The 16,434-nt window shown below is 41.3% G+C and overlaps 1 protein-coding gene across 2 annotated transcripts in view; it reads left to right on the forward strand.

The window, feature by feature from the left end:
• TNIK (TRAF2 and NCK interacting kinase) overlaps nucleotides 1–16,434 on the forward strand; it is a 389,733-nt gene that overhangs the window by 356,672 nt on the left and 16,627 nt on the right. For both annotated transcript variants that reach the window (XM_004424740.3, XM_087440033.1), the window contains exons 21-25: nucleotides 1,140–1,269; nucleotides 6,359–6,523; nucleotides 8,659–8,770; nucleotides 9,548–9,718; nucleotides 14,090–14,233. In XM_004424740.3, coding sequence (XP_004424797.1) covers nucleotides 1,140–1,269; nucleotides 6,359–6,523; nucleotides 8,659–8,770; nucleotides 9,548–9,718; nucleotides 14,090–14,233 — 722 coding nt within the window. The remainder of the gene's footprint in view (nucleotides 1–1,139; nucleotides 1,270–6,358; nucleotides 6,524–8,658; nucleotides 8,771–9,547; nucleotides 9,719–14,089; nucleotides 14,234–16,434) is intronic.

The raw sequence follows: 16,434 nt of genomic DNA on the forward strand, positions 1-16,434 counted from the left end.
TTAAAAGAGAGTTAGCTGCTGAAGTAGGATAAAAATAAGTACAGTCGTTCTTGGTATCTGTGGGGGATTGGTTCTAGGACCCCCCTGCAAATACCAAAATCAGAAGATGCTCAAGACCCTTATATGAAATGGCATAATACAATGAATACAGTTGGCCTTCTGTATCCATGGGTTTCACATCTGTGGATATGAATGGTGTAAAACCTATTTATCAACTGATTATTTTTTGCACTTCTACTCTGTGCCAAGCTCTATGCTGGGTACTGGCTATACAGTGATAAGCAAAGAGACAAGGACTGCCCTCATGAGCATTTGTTCTAATGATAAAGAAAGAGAAAGTTAAAAGAGAATCAGAGAGAGAAAAGAGTTACAAATTGTAATGAGAAGTATTAGGAGAAAGGGTGAAGAGAAAAATGAGGGGCTGGCAGGATACGACATAGATAGGTGGTGAGAGAAGGCTTCTCAGGGAAAGTATCATTTAAAACAAAATCAGAGGGGCCGGCCTGGTGGCACAAGCGGTTAAGTGTGCACACTCCGCTGCGGCGGCCCGGGGTTCGCCGGTTCAGATTCCGGGCGTGTGCCAGTGCACTGCTTGGCAAGCCGTGCTGTGGTGGCGTCCCATATAAAGTGGAGGAAGATGGGCACGGATGTTAGCCCAGGGCCAGTCTTCCTCAGCAAAAAAAAAAAAAAAAGAGGGGGATTGGCAGATGTTAGCACAGGGCTGATCTCCTCCCCCCTCCAAAAAAAATAAAATGAAATCAGCAGGAACCGGGGTGGGAGAGAGCTTTCTAGGCAGAGGGAGCAGCATATGCAAAAACGCAGGTCAGGGTGCCTGGTCAAAGAAAGGGTAGGCATGGCTTGGAGATCACATAGAGCCCGGTCAGCTCCGACACTGACAGCAGTGTTTTTTCCATGGAGAGCAGGAAGCTCACTCACTCTGGCTGCTGGATAGAGAACAGGTTGAGAGGGGAAATTAATATGGAATGTACTTAAGGCTACTGAACTATACACTTAAAAATGGTTGAAATGGTAAATTTTACGTTGTGTATATTTTACCACAATAAAGAAAGTTAATATGGACAGGAAACAGGTATTCCCTAAACATACATTGCCATGAATATTGTTTCTTCCCATCTCAGACCAACAGGAGTTCCAGGGAGCACAGAGCAGTACAATGTGGGAATGGTCAGCATGCACGGGCTGGAGACCTCTCACACGGACACTTTCAGCAGCAGTATTTCAAGAGAAGGAACCTTGATGATAAGGGAGGTAAGTTGGTATAAAAAAATGCAGAGGAAGTGCATTTCTTGAGTGGTTTTTATATTAGAGCTTTCAAAAAGAATGCTTATGGCATGTATTTTAAGCACGGGGAATGGGGGGAGTGGGACCTATACTTCCAAATGGTTGAGTGATTTTAATTGTCAGCCGCCTTCTTTCCTGTATCCTTCTAAGCTTTTGCAGTGTGACTTAATTACATTAGTCCAAATTCTTCAGTAGGAGCTATGCAAATCAGAATATGGAATTTGAGCCTGAGGATATAAAACTGGCAAACCCAGATGTTTCCTACCACAGGAAAACAGAAATGAATGGTCTCTCTGAATAGCATCAGTGGGCTTGTTATGCCTCCTCCCCTCGTGGTTTTATCCTTGTGGATTTTATGTAGAAAATGCTCAGTAGTTCCAAGAAATGGTGATATCATCTTATCTAGGTAAATTAACATTAAAAAGACTTAAGCTATATTGGTGAAAGAACAAAGAAATATGCAGAACTACTTAAAAATGACCTTAGCACTTTGAGTGATTTTATTTTTTTTTTTAACTCTAGGAGCATCATTTCATTTGGGAGGGGTGCCCACAGGTTCCCTTTCACCCGTCCCTCAAACATGCAGTACTTCCCCATTGTATCTGGGCTAACCAGAAGGGCCCTCAGAAATTAGAATCCCTCTTCTCTTTTTCACTTCGTCATCACCATGCAAGTTTGACAGCAGGTCTCTGTGTAGAAGTAATGGCTGGTGACATTGGGCAAAATTAGTTGGTGTCTCCCTGCATCTGTTTTATCATCTATGAAATTTCATAAATCATAGTATATGGCTCATAAGGTGATTGGGAATATTAAATGAGTTAATACATGTAAGCATTCAATAAATGTTAACTATATTTATTTCACTCTCTCCATGGAGTTGAGTTCTTCTTTGATTTGTTATCACTCCCCACTCTTCCCTCTGAAACGTAAACGTATATTATCTGTCACTCTCCTTCCTCATCCAGGATAGATTGGGAAACCCTAATAGCAGGCTTTGCTCTCCAGAAAGGTAGAGGGTATCTCACTTTGTAAGAAAGAAAGGAACTGTAGTTTTGAGATGAATAAGGCCTTTGAAATAATCATTGGCAGTAGGGCTATAACAGGAAGAGAAGTTCACAAAGCGACTTGCTAGAATTTCGTTTTATGGCTTTGCCGAATCTTTCAAGTAGGCTTTCAAGAGTCCTTTCACGTAAGCATGAAATGAAAAATGGGCTTGGCTGCTGAAGTTGACGTTGTGTAGTGCTGGTATATAAATCTCCCAGTGTGGTGAAGGGATCATTTCAATGGAAGCGTGGAGGGCTTCCATCACTATAGCTTGCCACTTGGGAAAACATGAGGGAAAATGTTCTGGAATGAGTTACTTTCTGACTCCAAATGAAAGGACTGCTGTTTCTAATGTGGTTTAAAATTTGCTTGAGTCTTTATGACAGAATCAACACCTTGAAGTAGCTATTTGGAGCCATATTTTTAGTTCAGTTGCCAGCCACATCTGAATGGCTCCAGATTATTTAAAGCACTCAAAAATTCTATAGTCACAGTCAAGCACTTTGAAAATAGCTTTCATCAGTGTCCTATATGAATTTGATCTATTGAGGGCCCCCAAATCTTTTTGTCCTCTCAGTTTCCAAATTCTACCTTTCCCAAACATGGGCTTTAAAAATAACAAAACTTGAGTTGAAATCCATTAAAAGTACATGTATTAAAAAGATTAATGCAAATTAAAGTTTGTCCCTGACAAAAGAAATATGAAAATAAAAACTCATTATAATAGAAGTTAGTTTATAGGGTGCTGTTAGTTCAGTTCCCCAAGATGAACATCAAAAACTCACTCAACTCGTCATTCTCATGGGCGTGGACTAGATGGTTCTTAGGAACATAATGGCTCTCCTACCCATGGTGTTGTCAGATGCACAAAGTACACACCCCTGTCCCTGTGGTTCTACCTTTTCCTATTCTACAGCCCCACAGGACCTTTCTTTACTTGCTTTACTCTAATTCTTAGCTTTCTTTACTCTAGTTCTAGAACACTCCACACCAGCTGTCATCTGCCACTTTGTCCATGGGGCTAGCTCAGCCTTCCCTTTCTCCTTGAAGTCTCTCCTGGGACTCCATGGGACTCTATAGCACCTTCCTTACTGACCAGCTGGTCTCTCTCCAGTGTCTGTCTACCTCACTGGCCAGAACACTAGCTTGTCATCATGAAGACTCTTGTAGTTACAAGTCATAGGAAAAAGAACCCACTTAAAACAACGTAAGAAAGAAAATAAGTGAGGTAGGCATCAGAGATGGGGCAATAAAGATTCAGAGGTATTTCATGGAAGGAATCCAAAGGCAAAGAGTGAGTTTGGCCCCCTATGCAGGTCTGGAACCAGAAACTAAAAAGGGATCAGGAGCTCAGGCAACTTCTCATGTGCATATCTCTGGCTTTCTCGCTGCCTGGCCTCCTTTTACCCTCATCTCTGTTTCCTCTACATTTCTCCTTTGTTCTTCTCTCTCCACAGACAAGCTTTCTCTCCCTCTGCATGCACGTGCTCTCATCTCCCTTGGTCCCCCACTGCAGGATATTCACCACATCCCAATTTAGCTGCCCAGCAGAGACTTACCAGTATCTCTCAGGCTTAATAGTAAATTCTAATGGGAATCAGATCCTGCTTGGCTCAGGTGTCCACTCTGATCCAATTAGCTGTGGCCAAGAGCGAGCAGAGCCACCTAGTATAGCAGCTGCCCAGAGCACTGGGCTCAGCCACCAGATAGCCTTAGTTCAAACCCTGATTTCATCACTTACAACGTACATCACTCGGGGCAAGTTAATTAAATTCTTTATACTGAAGTTTTTCTAAGTGTACGTCACTCGGGGCAAGTTAATTAAATTCTTTATACTGAAGTTTTTCCATCTGTAAATGGGGGTAATGGAAGCTAACCCATGGTGTTATTGTGAGGATATAAACATGAAGTGTTTAGCGCAGTACCTGGCATATACTGGTACTTGGCACATCTTAGTGCCTACCCCCATGGGAATGGTTAGGGCATGAAGATCGTAGAGATTGTGGGGGCTCTGTTAATGAGGTCCTAGAGGGTAGGACTGTTGTTCATTTATCTTTGTGTTCCCAGCAGAATGCCTAGCACACAGAAGGTATTTAAGTCTAAGAAGGTGCTGGTTGATTGAACAAAAGGTTGATGACTCAGAAGTGGGAAGATTCAGGGGTCATTGCTGGATTCATTCAAGCTTCTCACCTTATGGGCCATTTCCCTTCATTAGCCTCTTCAGGTCTTTGATAACCAATGTGTCTGCCTCAGTTTTTGGCTTAAGGCAGGTTGCTGCTGACGCAAGAAAGACTGCAAAACTCTGAAGAGACAGTTTGTGATGTATGCTACTGGGACGTTGGGGGAAAATCTTAAAAAGCTTTTCAGTGTTTGAACGAAAGTTAGAAGGGAGGAGAAGCTTCCCAGTACACATAGAATTGGGGACAGTAAGATAAAATAGGACCGAACCCTCAAAATGTCATTTAGAAGATGAAATGTTCAAATGAGCAGTGACAAGAGGAATCCAGAAAATATCTGTCTCCAGGGCAGTTCAAGCCAGGAGCATGTTACTAAGAAACAGAGGGCACTAAGGCTTTCCAGTTATTTCTCAAGCTTCTTGGTAGCATCAAGGAACTACCCACTTCACACAACCCTTCAGGAACTTGGGGTCTGTTTCATCTCCCCCCACAAAAAGTGCCTCTTTTCACTTCCAGCCAGCGGCAAGTGCAGAGCGATAATTGCAAGACCAAGACAGGCTCTGAAAGGGAGAAGCCAGGCCAGTGAGGTGGTCAAAGAAACAGCATGAGCCCTTGCCCCTGGCAGCCAGCCCCAAAGAAGGCAGAGAGTGCATCTGCTTTGCTCCTGACTGATTCCTCCATATTCAGCAAATGCTTCACACTTAGTAGCTACTCAGAAATGTTGGGTAAATGAATGAAAGAAAGAAAAGACAAAGAAGGGGGTGATTACTTAATCAGGTCTGCTCTAAGAAACCTCAGTGAGCCAGTCACATAAATGTTAAATCAGAAGGTGCAGTACTAGCCAGGCCTACAATGTGGGCACTGGCTTTTAGGGAGCAGGATTGTCTTTTAAGTCTGTATTTCTTCCTCGGGAGATTTGGGAGTAGGCTTTGCTCTCCAGAGCAGTGATTTGTTAGGTCATACAACCCTATCGGTAAAAATTTCAGAGCATGCCAGGTAATACAGTGTATTTATTTATTTACAAATCATGCATTTGTCCTACTGCACTAAAATATTATATACATTATAAAATATCTTTAAAGGACATTAAAAAGGGATGCTATAGACAATATTTAGAGGGTTTGCTAGTCATGATGACTTCTTTTTTCTTCTGGCTACTATCACAAGGCACCATAGTTGCTTACTGAGAGATTCAATGTTAGTGATAGTGGATGTAAATTCATATTTTCAAATAATCTTTACATCACTTCAATGTTTTTTTTGTAACTCCTGTCAGATATGATTAGTTAATCATTGTTTTGACCTCATGACTGACAAAGAGCCCTGTGAGTTGGGTAGGTATCATCTCTACACTGTGCATGGATTATTAGTATTATTTCAACCTACTGCTTCTTCTCAGCAACATTTTAGGTCATGTTTCTGTTTTGTGGGTTTGTGTCATTGTAACCTGGTAATATGATCTGCAAATGCACTTAACTGGTGTGACAGGCAGACATACACACACAAACACTGCAGAAGATAAACTTGCAAGAATGGGCCGCCCTCAGCCCCTCCACCTGTGGCATTCCTGTCTCCCCACAGAGAACCCCCACATCCTATGTGACCTCTGACTGCCCCCCATACAGAAGCATAGGCCTCAGGGTCAGTCCATATACTAAATATTAGCAAAGCTTAACTTCTTTTTTATTTTCTTAGGTAAAATAGAAATTTCAGTGTTATCTTCCCACACTCTAGCGGGTCGATTCAGAGACCACTGCGCCTGTGCTCTGTGAGGGATGATGTCACTCTATGGCCTTTGCCCTCCCTAATGTCCCCCATGTGTTGTGCCCCCTCAGACGTCTGGAGAAAAGAAGCGATCTGGCCATAGTGACAGCAATGGCTTTGCTGGCCACATCAACCTCCCGGACCTGGTGCAGCAGAGCCATTCCCCGGCTGGGACCCCAACTGAGGGCCTGGGGCGCGTCTCCACCCATCCCCAGGAGATGGACTCTGGGACTGAAGTAGGTGCTGGGCAACGGTCACGACAGCTCTGTTCTCATTTCAGGGGATACTGAAAGCCTCCTCTCTTCAAGAATGAGGCTTTGCCAAGCTCCCTGAAACGTGTTTGGTTGATTTCTACTATATAGCTACTTATGAATATCCTCAAATGGAGGAAATCATAGAAGCAGAGCAGTAAAAAGTTCTCAGATATCATCTGGACCAATACCTGTTTTTACAAATGAGAATACTGAGGCTCAGAGAGATTACGTGCCTTTCCCAGGGCACACAGCTGGTTTGTGACAGAGCTGGGACCAGAACTGGGACCTCCTATCTCCCAGGCCTGTGACAGAAACTTCAGCCTGTAGAGATTCCAACGCCAATAGTTAAGGTTCATATTTACATTAATTTAGTCAAACTAAGTTTGACTTAAATGAAATGAGGTTAAAATGATTTGTTCATGAAAAATAAAAATCAATAAATAGACATGCTCTCAAAATATTCATCTTCCTAAACTCCAAATTACATTAGAAAGACAGAAATGGGATATTATCTTTCCTATATAGAAACAGTGCAGGGAAAAAAGCCTGATTAAACACAGTCTGTTAGGCAGTGCTCATAGGTGTCGTTGACCGAGCTTGACCAATTGGATGAGTTCACAGTTATTGGTCATGTTTTGTGAATAGTCCTGTGAATCACACATTGACCCTAAATGTGTTTATAGAGCATAGGCACCATTGTTTCTGATCTCTGCACACTAAGTTTTTATGATGCATACTTTGGATTCTAAATTTACAGAGCAAATGAGCTTGGCCTGCCCCAAGGAAAAGAATAGTAGCATATTGCAAAGTGCAACATCCTATTGTAGCTTCATGCAGTGTGGGCAGATTTTTCCCTGCCTGAACACCTCTGTTGATACCAAGGAGGACCCCATGGGGTTGGACCCTGGTTCAAATTCTGCTGCTGCCCCAACCTGTAAGTGGGAATGTTAGTATCTGCCCTACCTCCTTCAGACTTCTTTTAAAGATCAAGGGAGAGGATGTATGTGAAAGAGCTCTATTTAGGAGCGGGAATCCTACCTTGTAGAGAATGGAGTGGTTTTGACTTTATAAGGTGAAGGGCAAATTAAATCAGATTGAATCTTTGTGGTTTTTCTCCCTATGTGTTTAGGGGTCTTAGGATGTTGATGTTATTTTTAAATAAACTAAAAATTAAAAACTTAGTTAAAAACATTTATCCAAAAAAAAAGAGGTGCTTCTTAAGTTGAATGCAGGTCTGTTTGTGATATTAAAAGGTCTTGAATACAGTAGAAGGAATGGAGATGACAGACAAAATGGGGAGATGGTTATTGCAGCTCTTTTGGCAAAACACAAATATGGAATAATGTGACATGAAGCCCTGATATTTGAGTTTCCTGTTCCCTTGTCTAGTTCTGACTTCATGTCTTCGTGGTGCTGTCCAAGTAAGCCCTTTTTATTTTTTAAGTAAGCCCTTAAAGTGCAGTGCTTTCAAACCTAGTATCTTCATGAAGTCCTCAAATAAGGCATGAAAATCTAAGTATCCTTTTAAGGAAACTATCATGGGAAGGAAAAATCTTCAGTCCCACAGTGACATTATACCTGAATTAAAGATTTTAAGGCTTCTTGAGCCAACATCAATCCACTTGTGTCGCCAGGCCACTGTGGAGGGCCCAGAGGCCTCAAGAGGGAGCCTTTGGTGGACCTTGTGTTCAGGATAAAGTGCTGCTGCGTAGACATGCTTACTTAGTTTGTTGCCAATTGTGTCAGCTTCTCTTGAGGCCACTTGGTCAATATGAGACTGCTTTTACTTCAAGGGAGAGATAAGCTCTGTCACCACAGTCATCCTACCAGATATTAAAGTGCCACATACGGTCCAAAATGTAATTTGCTCTCTGCAGCTCTTGCAGTCTGATAATTAATAAAATGCTGCAAAGGCACAATGGTTAGTGAGTAACCAATGCCAGGAGAAGCTGAGGGGGTGGGTGGCAAACACTTTGACTAGGGGGTTAGAGTGTGACCAGCTGGATAGACTGAGGAGTATGTAATCATTTTAAAGCCCAGGCAAAGTACTGTTAGCATTGTTTGTTCCTGCTGTATTTATTTATATGCTCTTCTTAATCTTCTTGCTTATTGACTAGTATGGCATGGGGAGCAGCACTAAAGCCTCCTTCACCCCCTTTGTGGACCCCAGAGTATACCAGACATCTCCGACTGATGAAGATGAAGAGGATGAAGAATCGTCAGCCACAGGTAAGCTAGGGGGCCCTGATGTTTTAGAAACAGCTTGGTTTTCCTTTCTGGTATGGCCTGATAAATAAATTAAGCCATTTACTGCTTAGGTCCTGACTTAAAGGAAAGACCTCTTTTTTAGTTATTATTTTTGTAGGATTTACAAAACAAATTTTTTTTTATCTTTTCTATTTTGCTTTTAGTAGGAACCCAGAGATATCCAGGGGCCTTAGGAAAAGCTGTTCCTCAGAGATCTCCAAACTTACCACCTATTTCTCAAAAGCAATTTCTGGGTACAATGCTGTGCACGCAGTAGACACTTAATAAGTGCGTGTTGAGTTGTGTTGAGTTCTAGGTGTGTGCTTCCCACCGCAAAGATCTGGCTGACTTAGAGGAGAGTCTTGCTTTTAGACTTCTGCAACTCACTAATCATCAGAGTCAGCTTAGGCCAGTTAGTCAACTGATAATGTGGAATTTCAAAAAGTAAATCTTCCCTGCATATATTACAGAAAATGAGGATGGTGTATTTAACTTTGTGAGATGACTATCAATTCTCTAAACTACCCGAGTAGTGTCTATAAGCCTGTTTTACTAATGGATAAAATACTGCCTCTCTGAATGATTTATAATTTATTCTACTAAACAGAAATGTAGGATATGCATAGTTTCAGAGTTTCTCTGCCTTTACTATAACGCACACTAAACAAGAAGAAATCATAGTGTTTGAAGCCCCTTCTCCATATCTCCATTGGTTATATTTTAAGATCCCACTGACTTCTTTGATTCTTTTTCTCAAAGCTCTGTTTACTAGCGAACTCCTTAGGCAAGAACAGGCCAAACTCAATGAAGCAAGGAAGATTTCGGTAGTAAACGTAAACCCAACCAACATTCGGCCTCATAGCGACACACCAGAAATCAGAAAATACAAGAAACGATTCAACTCAGAAATACTTTGTGCAGCTCTGTGGGGTAAGTTGGTGCTTTTTACCACTCTTTCATGAACTGACGCTCAAATATTAAGCCTGTGGATCTTACCACCAGAAGAGCACTGATTGAGTCATGGGTGTTAGAGACCTGATTAGGGACTGTTCTAACCTCAGGAGAGATCAAAAGCAATTTTATAGGTAGAAAGAACTGATTCCCTAATACCCAGCTTAATAGAATGAGATTCAGAACAAGCTTGTCACAAAACAGTGATGGGCTAAAGCCAACAACAGAACTAGCTACCACTTAATATATACCCAGTGTGTGCCCAGCACTGTGTGATGTGCCCCACATTCTGTCTCTATGATCCATGCAACATCCTGCAAGGGGAATCATGGCATTACTCCTTTTCACAGCTGGAAAACTAGCCCAGCGTATTTTAGTGAATTGCTGAAGGCCATCCTGCTTGTAGCAGCAAGATAAAACTTGAAAAAGGCAACAAGTGATGAACCATCCCTTATAGTTCAAAACATCAACCTACAGTTCTTTTTTTCTTTTTTTTTTTTGTGAGGAAAATCGGCCCTGAGCTAACATCTGCCAATCCTCCTCTTTTTTTGCTGAGGAAGACTGGCGATGGGCTAACATCTATGCCCATCTTCCTCCACTTTATATGGGACACCACCACAGCACGGCTTGACAAGCGGTGCGTCAATGCGCGCCTGGGATCCAAACCGGCGAAACCCGGGCCGCCACAGCGGAGCGCGCGCACCTAACCGTTTGCGCCACCGGGCCGGCCCCCAACCTACAGTTCTTGTAAAAAAGATCTGCAGTTTTTAACTGACCTCAAACTCAGTAGAGGCATACCTCGGAAATATTGCGGGTTCAGTTCCAGACCACTGCAATAAAGCAAATATTGCAATAAAGTGAAGTACATGAATATTTGGTTTCCCAGTTCATATAAAAGTTATGTTTACACTATACTGTAGTCTATTAAGTGTGCAGCAGCGTTATGTCTTAAAAAAACAATGTATATACCTTAATTAAAAATGCTTTATTGCTAAAAAATGTTAACCATCATGTGAGCCTTCAGTGAGTCATGATCTTTTTGCTGGCTGAGGTCTTGCCTTGAGGTTGATGGCTGCTGACTTATCAGGGTGGTGGTTACAGAAAGTTGGAGTGGCTGTTGAAATTTCTTAAAATAAGTCAACAATGAAGTTTGCTGCATCAGTTGACCCTTCCTTTCACAAATGGTTTCTCTGTAGCATGCAATGCAGTTTGATAGCATTTTACCCACAGTAGAACTTCTTTCAAATTGGAGTCAGTCCTCTCAAACCCTGCAGCTGCTTTAACAACTAAGTTTATGTAATATTCTAAATCCTGTGCTGTCATGTCAACAATCTTCACAGCATCTTCACCGGAAGTAGATTTCCATCTCAGGAAACCATTTTCTTTGCTCATCTGTAAGAAGCAACTCCTCATCTGTTAAAGTTTTATCATGAGATTGTAGTAATTTAGTCACATCTTCAGGTTCCACTTCTAATTCTTGTTCCCTTGCTATTTCCACCACATCTGCAGTTTATTCCTCCACTGAAGTCTTGCACCCCTCAAAGTCATCCATGAGGGTTGGAATCAACTTCTTCCAAATTCCTGTTAATACTGATATTTTTTCCTTGTTCCATGAATCACAAGTGTTCATGGTAAATCCTTTCCAAAAGGTTTTCAATTTACTTTGCCCAGATTCATCAGAGGAATCTCTGTCTATGGCAGCTATAGCCTTACAAAATGTATTTCTTAAATAGCAAGACTTGACAGTCGAAATTACTCCTTGATCCATGGGCTGCAGAATGGATGTTGTGTTTTTAGGTATGAAACCAACATTAATCTCGTTGTACATTTCCATCAGAGCTCTTGGGTGACAAGGTGCATTGTCAATGAGCAGTAATATTTGAAAGGAATCTTTTTTTCTGAGGAATAGGTCTCAATAGTGGGTTTAAAATATTCAGTAAGCCATGTTGTAAACAGATGTGCTTCATCCAGGCTTTGTTGTTCCATTTATAGAGCACAGGCAGAGTAGGTTTGGCATAATTCTTAAGGGCCCTAGGGTTTGGGGAATGGCAAATGAGCATTGGCTTCAACTTAAAGCCACCAGCTGCATTAGCCCTTACAAGAGAGTCAGCCTGTCCTTTGAAGCTTTGAAGCCAGACAATGACTTCTCCTCTCTAGCTATGAAAGTCCTAGATGACATTTTCTTCCAATATAAAGCTGTTTCATCTACATTGAAAGTCTGTTGTTTAGTGTAGCCACTTTCATTAATTATCTCAGCTAGATCGTCTGGATAACTTGCTGCAGCTTCTACATCAGCACTTACTGCTTCACTTAGTAATTTTATGTTATGGAGATGGCTTCTTTCCTTAAACCTCATGAACCAACCTCTGCTAGCTTCACACTTTTCTTCTGCAGCTTCCTCACCTCTGTCAGCCTTCACAGAATTGAAGAGAGTTAGGGCCTTGCTCTGGATTAGGCTTTGGCTTAAGGGAATGTTGTGGCTGGTTTGATCATCTATCCAGACCACTAAAACTTTCTCCATATCAACAATAAGGCTGTTTTGCTTTCTTATCATTCGTTTGTTCACTGGAGTCGCACTTTTAATTGCTTTCAAGAACTTTTCCTTCATATTCACAACTTGGCTAACTGGTGATAAGGCCTAGCTTCAGCCTATCTGGGCTTTCAACATGCCTTCCTCACTAAGCTTAATCATTTCTAGCGTTTTAAAGTAAGAGATATGTGACTCTTCCTTTCACTTGAACATTTACAGGCCTTTGTAGGGTTATTAATTGGCCAAATTTCGATATTGTTGTGTCTCAGGGAATCGGGAGACCCAATGAGAGGGAGAGAGATGGGGGAACAGCCGGTTGGTAGAGCAGTCAGACCACACACATTTATCAGTTAAGTTCGCCATCTTATATGGGTGTGGTTCGTGGTACCCCTCAAACAATTACAATAGTAACATCAAAGATCACTGATCACAGATCACCATAAGAAATATAATAATAATGAAAAAGTTTGAAATATTGTGAAAATTACCAAAATGAGACACAAAGTGAGCAAATGCTATTGGAAAAATGGCACCGATAGACTTACTCAACAGGGTTGCCACAAATGTCCAATTTGTAGAAAAAACAATATCTGTGAAGCACAATAAAGTGAAACACAATAAAACAAGGTATGCCTCGTATAGGTGTGATGATATTCTATCCAAGTCCTGGTCTGTGTTACTATAAACATCACATACAGATCAAGGAAGGACATGTCCCATCTGTACCCATCTAAACTACTAGGCCTTGTTTGGGCACCACAATTTTATAAGGGCAAAAGCATTTGAGATGTTAGTGGGGAAAAACATGAAGCCTGGAAACCATTTTATGGGAGATGTGATGGAGGGGAGTAAGGCTCTGTCCTCTGGAGAAGAGACAGAAAATGACAAGATAGCCATGTTTAGTATTGAACAATATGTGGACAAAGGAGCAGACATTCATGTTACTCAGAAGATAGATGTACAACAAGCAAGAGAAATTAGAAAGTTACCTGTTGATGAATATAGTCCATTGCACAGTGGACTTTTGTGTGTGTGTGTGTGTGTGTGTGTGTGTGTGTGTGTGTGTGTGTGTGTGTTGGGGGGTGGGGGGAGGTTAATTTGCCTTGGGATGAATTTTTAGGATTGTAGCTATCCAGACAAGACCACTTACCTGCCAGAGCTTTTATAATAGGGATTACTTCATGGGAGGTGGGCCAGACTAGATTTAGATACATGAGAAGTCCCTTACAGTCAATATTTCGGTGACTCTCAGGCTATTAACACCTTCACTTAAATTGGTTTATCATTTCCTAGCAAAGAGAAGAACCTTAGGACATAAATTAAGCTTTTGGTGTGAGAAGGAGGAAGGGCTTTTCTTCCAGTGAGGTATGGAAATGGGGCACTCTGTTGTATGTTGAGGTGGGTAGGCTAGAAATCACTGCATGAGTAGGGGTGGGGTGATCCTTAGGGAAGTCTTGAGTTAAGATTTATAGAGAGAGCGAAGAAAGGGGTAGGTATTACAGGAAAGGAATAAAGGCAAATTGTGCTAACATCACAGCTGTGCCTAAGGCTCCTCTTGAGAAGGACTCTATACTAGGTAGTAAATGGCTAGATGTAATGAATGCCACTACCACTTGATAAAAGAAAGCTAATTTCATTACCAGAGGGACAGTGATTTAATTACTGTGACAGAGCTTCTACTTCTCCACTCCCTACTGTAGTATCTACTTGCCCATTAGTTTATATTTACAAAGCACAGTTTCTTAGATTTTACAGGGACCCCAGATGCAGAAGGTTAAAGCCCATAAAACATCAGTCTTGAGTGCTTCTTAAATTTGCAGGTGTAAACCTCCTGGTGGGAACTGAAAATGGCCTGATGCTTTTGGATCGAAGTGGGCAAGGCAAAGTCTATAACCTGATCAACCGGCGGCGATTTCAGCAGATGGACGTGCTAGAAGGACTGAATGTCCTCGTGACTATATCAGGTATGTTACTAGGATGACCGTGTAACACAGGTGGGGAAGGTGATCACCTGTTTCTGAAAAAACAGTAAGCTCGGCCCTTCCCAGCTAACAAGTGACACAATAAATTATAGCAGTTTAGCCAGAGTGAGATCACCCACATTTTGTAACTTTGGAGATTCTGACCTCCAAAAGGAAGTCTCTCATCTCTGCATGAAATCTGAATCAGTCAGAGACATACCACAAAGATTGTGTATCTATAGGCCTTAAACCTCTGCCAGCCCTCAGCAAGAATCTTTTTAAGGTGTCTGCACTCCAGTCACAGCTATCTCCTCTCAGATGGAGAATATCAAATGTAGGCTTCTAGGAGTAGGAAGCTTTATAAGCAGAAATTTCTCTGGTCTCTCTTCTCTCAAAAACTCCTCTAGCTTATAGTCCACTGATGTTTTAGCAAGTGCATCTGGCCCATTGGGTGACTGAGTCTGCAAAGAGATTCAAATGTGGAAATCATTATTGCTACCCTCTGCAGCTTTCTGGTTTCCAAAAGAGCTTGGAAAAAAAAAAAGAGAGAGACAAAAGTGAAGGCCTTATTACTGACAGGTTAAAAATGTTACCTGAAAGAGTCTGCATTTATTGACAGTTTTTTCTTTCTGATAGTGTTTGAAAGAGTTTAATAAATAACATCCTTTTTTCCCATCCCATCTTATCCCATCTAATATGAAACCAACTGTCCCACTGCACATTAGAACCACCTGAGGAGATGTGAAAAATCCAAGATGCCCCCCAGACCAGTGGTTCAGAATCCTTGGGAGTGGGGCCCAGGCATCAATAGCTTTCATGGTTCCTGAGGTGTTTCCAGTGTGCAGCCAAGTTTGAGAACCATGGCTCTACACTCAGCCATTGTTTCATAGAGACAGCACAGGACTACTGGGTTGAACCTTGAGTAAAGTTTTAACTCTCCATCTGTACTTCTATTTTGAAAAAATGCCTTCACTTGATGCTACAGTTCCCTCATTCTTTTACCTTTCCACTGAATGCTAAGAGTTTCATCTGTTTTTATTCTCCCCAGATAAGGGTTAACCAAGTACATTCTTCTTGTATTATTATTTGAGTTTAATTCAGTGTAGTCCTTTGTTCTGGTTAATTGCTTTCTGAATTGCTATACCATCAAATCAAATTTAAAACCATACATCTGCCACTCACCTACCAAAAATGGAAATGATACCAGAAAATTCACATTTAGGCTTCATTATGTTGTTATTAACACATCCCCATTCTTAAAAGTGTAACCATTTCCTCTTATCATGAGGCATAGATGGGGAAAGAAGAAAATGAAAATAAGAGCAAACGATTCTTGAAGTGCCCTCAGATCAATGTTGGCATAGAAAGGAGGAAGCACTGGCCCTCTTTCCCATCCTGGCTATTGGGATCAATGCATATTCTTGGCTTTTGGTTACAAAAAGGAATAGTAACTGCATAGTGATTCTCTTAATTTAAGTTATGAAGGCACTCTCCCATTAACCCCAGTGTGCAATGCTTTAATGAATTCTCTTCTTCTGATATATATCACACCTGTAAAATATAAAACATCTTTTGACATGCAAGAAAAATCAAAAGAAAATAAGTACCCAAGAAGTATAACCCACAGGCCTAAATTTCTGATCACTTAGGAAGAGCCACCCCAAGGGACATTTCCTTACCTGGTACCCAGATAATCTCATGGAGTATATTAAATTTTGCTCCTCAATATTTTTAAGATGTTTTCTTATCATACTAAGAATTCTTTACTCCAGGATCACTTTACCAAAGGGAACTTTTAAATTGTTTTCCAAGTACACATCTTTTTATCCTCTCCTATATTTGTTAGTATTCCTTTCAGTGACCTCAGCACCAAAAACATGTCTAGGGTTATTTTCTGAGCCCAGATTGCCTTTATTGCACTTGTTTCTCTTGTCTCCGTATAAAATTCCCTTCTTTTTTTGTTGTTAGTCAGGTAAAATAAAACTACTGCAAGCTGTCATCTTTAAATTAATAGAGGAGACAAATAAGAAGCTCTCGTTAACATATGCTGCTGGGTTAGAAGGTGAGGGAAAGGCAGTCACACATAAGTACGTATGCTAAAATGTCCAGTTGTCACACTTCTTCATGTAAGTGGATCTGGAATGTTGTGGAACTCGGATCAATTACTCTGTTACAGAATTAGGTCTTACTGAGTTCAGCAGACA

This window comes from Ceratotherium simum, chromosome 15 (assembly GCF_057802395.1).
Source record: "Ceratotherium simum simum isolate JZ-2026a chromosome 15, ASM5780239v1, whole genome shotgun sequence".
In the NCBI taxonomy this organism is placed as follows: Eukaryota; Metazoa; Chordata; class Mammalia; order Perissodactyla; family Rhinocerotidae; genus Ceratotherium; species Ceratotherium simum.